Source organism: Lathyrus oleraceus, chromosome 1 (assembly GCF_024323335.1).
Source record: "Lathyrus oleraceus cultivar Zhongwan6 chromosome 1, CAAS_Psat_ZW6_1.0, whole genome shotgun sequence".
NCBI lineage: Eukaryota > Viridiplantae > Streptophyta > Magnoliopsida > Fabales > Fabaceae > Lathyrus > Lathyrus oleraceus.
In genome coordinates this window covers 96,225,592-96,231,554 of record NC_066579.1, presented here as the reverse complement: position 1 = coordinate 96,231,554, position 5,963 = coordinate 96,225,592, and the positions used below count along the sequence as shown (strand labels likewise).

The window sequence follows — 5,963 nt, the reverse complement described above, 5'->3', positions numbered from 1 at the left end:
TTTCCACCAACTCAGATTCCCAAACAAAAATATTCATCCTCCACATGAGATTCTAGATCTAAAAACTATTTACACTACCAAAGCATCCCACTTTCGCCATACACTACTTCAAAATCAAGTAATGCCTAAAAAAAATGAACACTCATGGGGATGGATCCTTACCATGGATCTTTCCAAAAAGAGGTGGAAAACCTATTATCAAACTTCCCCACCTTCAATAAATCAAACAGAAGTAGCGTTAAGGTCAAAGCATCGGAGAGAAATCCTCTCACATCATATCAAAGATCTAAAACTTCACGACTTACCTCTCACATCATATCAAAGATCTAAAACTTCACGACCTACCTCCAGCAAATGAATAAACCACATTAGACTCATACTTAGTAGAAAGAGTGGCAAACCAAACCAAGTATCTTTGAGCATTCTCTATCTCAACCAACCAAAAAAGACCAAATTAACTAACCGTAGGTACCTCACACCTAAACCTCCATGTTTTCTTGACTTGCACACCTCTAACCAAGGGGAAAAAAATCCTTAAGAAAAATCCTTGGAAGTCTCACTAAACTCTTCCAAATCTTGTAGAAATTTTGAGAGATGAATAAAATGGGAATATAGTAACTAACAGAGTTTAATAAGACAATGTTTTCACCTAGGTTAGGTTGACATACTTATTATCCAATAAATCAATTTTGTAGAGATGGTGTTAACAAGCGGCTTCCACGTAGTCTCCTTGCGCCTAGAAGAAAGCATTCCTCCATAACAAAGACTTTTCTTTTTATCTATGCTGTTATATAAATAAAACAAATAGTTAAAACCTTAACCTTACACACTTTATTTCAATACATATATTTAAAATTTTAGATAGATAGAATTCATCATACTTTATTTCATTTATAATACTAGCTTTCATATATATTTCATAACTCGAGAAATATTTAAAATTGCTAGGTATAAATCAATCAATCAAACTAATTTTTTCTTTTTGTTATCTTAACATTGAGACCTTCTTTTGTGAGAAGTACAATTGAAAGGCTTGGAGTAACACAACTACCTTCCTTAACATGAACACAATAATTCCACAAAATAGAAGCTGTCACCATCTTAACTTGAAGAAAAGCCAAATCTCTTCCCAAACAAGTCCTAGGACCAGCATTAAAGCTAAAGAATTTGTAAGATGGAACATAAACATTGCCTCCTCTCTCAGAAATCCACCTCTCTGGCTTGAACTCCAAGCAATCTTTTCCCCAAATATCTTCAAACCTCCCCATTGCATATAAGGAAAAGAATATCATTTTATTAGGATGAACATGATGACCACTTGGAAGTATATCTGCTTTAATCGCTTCCTTTCTCTCAAAAGGTACTGGCGGAAAAAGCCTTAATGCCTCACATATAGCACCATGAAGATAAACAAGTTTTTTCGTCTCATCGACACTTAAAACCCAAGGCTTTTCTTTATGTCCAAATTTTTCTTTTATCTCTTTAAGAATATTGGTTTCCACTCTAGGATGTGTAGCAATTAGATAAAATAACCATGTAAGCGCGGAAGTTATAGTATCTCTCCCGGCCACAAAGAGATTGAAGGCAGAATCTCTTAGAAATTTGTCACCAACTTCACTCCCCTTTGATTTTTCTTCTCCAATCATCGCGGTTAGCAAATCAACACGATGATTTTTCTTACTTTTAACATCATCTTCATTTTTGTTGCAATTTTTCAAAAGCTCTTCGCGCTTTGAAGCTATACAATCATATAGAAATTTGTCAAAGACTCGGCATGCCTCAGTCATTTTTTTCTCTTCGCCAATTTGAAGCCATCTTTGCAACCTCCAAACAAACCCCGGCACAGTGTGTCTATAGAAGATGGATTCTTCGGCTTGGTTAAAAGCCTTCTCAACCGCGATTTCAGGAAAATCTAAGGAAAGACAATTAGGATCACTTCCAAGAACTATCAAACAAATATTATCAAACGTGAAACGATTGAAAATATCTTGTAAATCAACCATCAACCCTAGTTGTTGAACATGATTGAGTAGCGGAATCAATGATTTTTCAACTTTGTTGTGAATGACTCTCTCTTGAAAAGCTTCAAAGCTCTTTTGTTTGAATAGATATTGAAGAAGATTCCTATGATATTTCCATTGAATTGAATCAGTAGTGAAAATACCTTCACCAAAAGCTTGAAACATTTCGCGAAATAAATCACCTTTCACAAAGTTGTCGAAACTCTTGCTCATAATGTGGTGGACATTCTGTGGATCAGCTGTGATTACAGCTTTCATTTTGGTAAACCAAGGTCCTAAAAACTCAACTGTGCCACCTTTTGATTTCAACAATTGTACTTGAAATTCATGAATACGTGAAACGTTCCAAAGGAATCTTGGTAGCATACCAACAAAAGGCCAATTTGTGAAGGCTGGAGTTTTGAGATATAGTGTTTGGTAAAATGCATATAGGAATAAGGGGAGAATGAGTGTGATAGCCATAGCTAGAAATGATATTAACATGATCATTGTAAATGTCAATGAAGTTGAGGGATAGTGTTACGTTATGCTTCCTATGTATCTTTATATAAAGTAATATTGTTTTGAAATGATGGTTTAAAATTAAAATCTTTTATGACAAATATATTGATCTTAATTATATGGAGCAACAACTTCTGAATTTGGATCAATCAAATTAAACAACTTAAAAATTTGTAACTTATTTTGAATAATAAGAGATAAAACATATTAATTTGTAAGATAAGATCGTATTTAATGGAATTAGTACAGTCCTTTTAGAATAAAATAAATAAAAGATATTTGGATCGATCAAATTAAACAACTTACAAATATATTTTCATTCATATTTTTTGCATTTAAACAACTTACAAATTGGATAGAAAAATAGTATTTGATCAAACATTATCGCAGAAGTCGATTCATGTAGTCTTGATAGGATATTGCTTCATTGTGGTTGTATTTAATTAGTTGATAGTTAATAAGAGATAAGGAAAACTAAATTTTGTTTAAAAATGCTTTAAAATATCTAGAGTATGTTTTCATTGAAGAAATGGAATAGAATGAGAAGAAACTGAATATTATAAACTTAAATTCTATTGTGTGAATTGATTAAAAAAGAATGAAATAGAGCAATGCATTTCACCTCAATCATTCACTTTCTATCATCTTTTGTCCCTCTCTTTTGACAGAAATCACTATATTTTGGCACATTTAATTTTGCAAGGCCTGGACTCTATATTTTGGAACGTTATTATCTTCCTTTTGCTTTTTTGTCGATTATTTTCTCGGGGAAATGAAAATATTTAGCCATGTGTAGAAATCTATCATTTATTTTAATAATTTTAGAATGAAATATAAACAATAAAGTTATATTAAAAAATTGAAATGTTCATTCCTATTTTTATTAAATTTATTAATATCTTCACATATAATTTTTTGTTATATTTAATTCCGAATGATAAGTTTTTAAAAGGTATCAGTACTAATTAAGTGTTCTCAATAATTAAGAAGATATGATCAAATTAGACGTGTTGCTTTTATTATGAAGCTGTTGATTTTGTCTTATCCTCTTTGTAAAAACAAATTGCACCATGATATTCAATTAACTTTCCATTTATTCTTGTTCCCTTCATTCTTGTTTGAGAATAATGAGTAATACTACTTTAATTAGTGGCTATAACTGTTTATACAGTCACCAGATGTTGATATCACTTATAAGAAATTGTGATTGTCCGTCTTATGCATTGGATATTCTATATTTTAAAGTAAGTTTAATAATAATTACCTTCGTTTAATAAGTCATTATAAATATTTACCCTTTTACGATCAAAAATATATTCTATTTTTAATTCTATTCTATTAATGATCTGATAATCATTACATATGTGTAGTGGAATAGTTGAGGGAGGCTTTGAGATAACGGGGAGAGGCGTATGCACCGTCTTTCCTAAGTTGTCCTTACAATAGTTCGAATGTTTTTCATTGGATTCAATCGCCCCTTGGTCAGATCAGTCGCCCAACTTTCAATTCACCGTCCATGACGTGTATGGATTGGGTCAACCATCAATACCTATGAAGTTGTGGGGTCTAACTATTTCTCCTGAAGTCTTGAGTATTGTTTTGGATCAGTCAAAGGCTCAATCCAACGTCAAACTACTCTCAACGACTCGGCATATAAAACCTTCATACATGATACACAAGGTACACTATTCTGATCTCCATTTTTTATTATACTTCTCTTGAAATTTGAATTAATTTGGTCCTTGGAATGCTAACTCTATAAGACCACCCCGCGTCGTCGTATCTGAGATCAAAACCACTAGTTCAAGATCATTCACCATCGATACACATCAATTATGGTTCCAAAACAGAATAGTTGTGCCCTATGTTGGAATTGACTCCTACTTCATGTGTAATTCCACAAGTAGATCATTCTCGATCCGAAGTCAGATATCTACCGGAATTGAAAGAGAAATACAATCAACCAACGCGTTGCTATGAGAAGATCATAAAGATACTCCGATTTTATTCCATCGTATTCGATCGTCACTGATGAGATCCATAATGTCGCAAAGTCTAGTGGCGATCTATTATCGAAACATCTCACCCAAAAGGCAAGCGATATTAAACTACGGAATGAGAATCGAATGGCGACAAGTTGTTTGATAAATGAGAAGACATTCAGAACCTCGAGTGCGGGGTTATTAGTGTTTTTCGTAGTCTTCATTGCTAGAGAAACGCCTATGAGATACCTCATAAGCGATGGATTTTTTGTAATAACTTTTGATCTGGAGCAGTCGAGCAATCGTCTCCATCAGTTATATATGAGTACCTACGAGGGCAGAGATCCTTTAACTTTCGATAATTTGATAGCTTACCCTAACGAAAAATCTAATCTCTCACCATTAATAAGAAGATCCAAAGGGAAAAAGGTTCCTCAGGTTTTTGGTAACTTCATATGGGAACGTCGTCAAAGGCATCTCTGTTAGACTCGACGTAGTAAGATAAATAACCAACATCAACAATTCAAGCAAAGATAGTACGTCTAAGAAGAAACCAGACTCAAGTCACCCTGATTAGGAAGACGTGTATGGGAGAAACTCTTAAGAAATCTAATCCCATAATTAGGGGTGATTTTGGAGTGCACCAGATCGGGGTCAGTTCGACCAGATCCATGAGGGTAGCTTTCAACATTCTTTTCAAACACACTATTGACTGAACTTCAGCGACTCGCTTGAGACCATATCCAACCCTAAATTAAAGCAAAACGAGAGGGATAAATGAATAAGCCAACTATTTGTGAGGGATAGTTGGGAGCATATCCCATATATAGTCGAACCCCTAAAATCATGGATGAGAAAGATAGCTACGAAGATATCAACCGTATAATATTTCCCCTCAAACGTAACCATAATGCCGTACATCTGAAAGGAGATGGGCTTGCTTGAGACATCTCCAGCCCCAAATTAAAGAAAAACGGGAGGGATAAATGAATCACCCGACCATTTGTGAGGGATAGTTGGGAGTATACCCCAGATATAGTCGGACCCCTACAATCATGGATGAGCAAGATAGCTACGAAGACACTAACCGTAAAATATTTCCCCTTAAATGTAACCATAATATCGGACATCTGAAAGGAAGACCCCCCACACGAAACCAAAGACAAATGACCTGAAAAGTAGAGCCAACAAATAAAACTCCCACTGATATGACCCTCAGATGTGCAGTCATTCGAAGAGCGAGTATAAGAGAAGTAGAATACACTTTCGTTATGACTTTCTCGACGAGATAAGTGTTATGTAAAGTTCGGCTCAATTTTAATAATTAATTAGTTTACCATGGGAAACATTGTGAGCACAAATGCTCTTGTAACCCTCTGTAGGATAGGGCGAGCCCCTCTTGTAAGGCAGATTCCTCACTCGGTTAACACGCTTCAAGTGTAGTTGGCGTACCCTTACT

At 34.4% G+C, this 5,963-nt stretch overlaps 1 protein-coding gene across 1 annotated transcript; it reads right to left on the bottom strand.

The window, feature by feature from the left end:
• Nucleotides 1–789: 789 nt before the first annotated feature.
• Nucleotides 790–2,542, bottom strand: LOC127115468 (alkane hydroxylase MAH1-like). Its single transcript, XM_051047007.1, has one exon. It carries the CDS (start codon nt 2,508–2,510, stop codon nt 969–971), a length of 1,542 nt encoding a protein of 513 aa, XP_050902964.1. The 5' UTR covers nt 2,511–2,542; the 3' UTR covers nt 790–968.
• Between the last annotated feature and the right edge of the window lie 3,421 nt (nt 2,543–5,963).

Bases quoted from the DNA above. Each gene is read 5' to 3' on its own strand.
- LOC127115468 (XM_051047007.1), bottom strand. From the start codon at position 2,510: ATGATCATGTTAATATCATTTCTAGCTATGGCTATCACACTCATTCTC.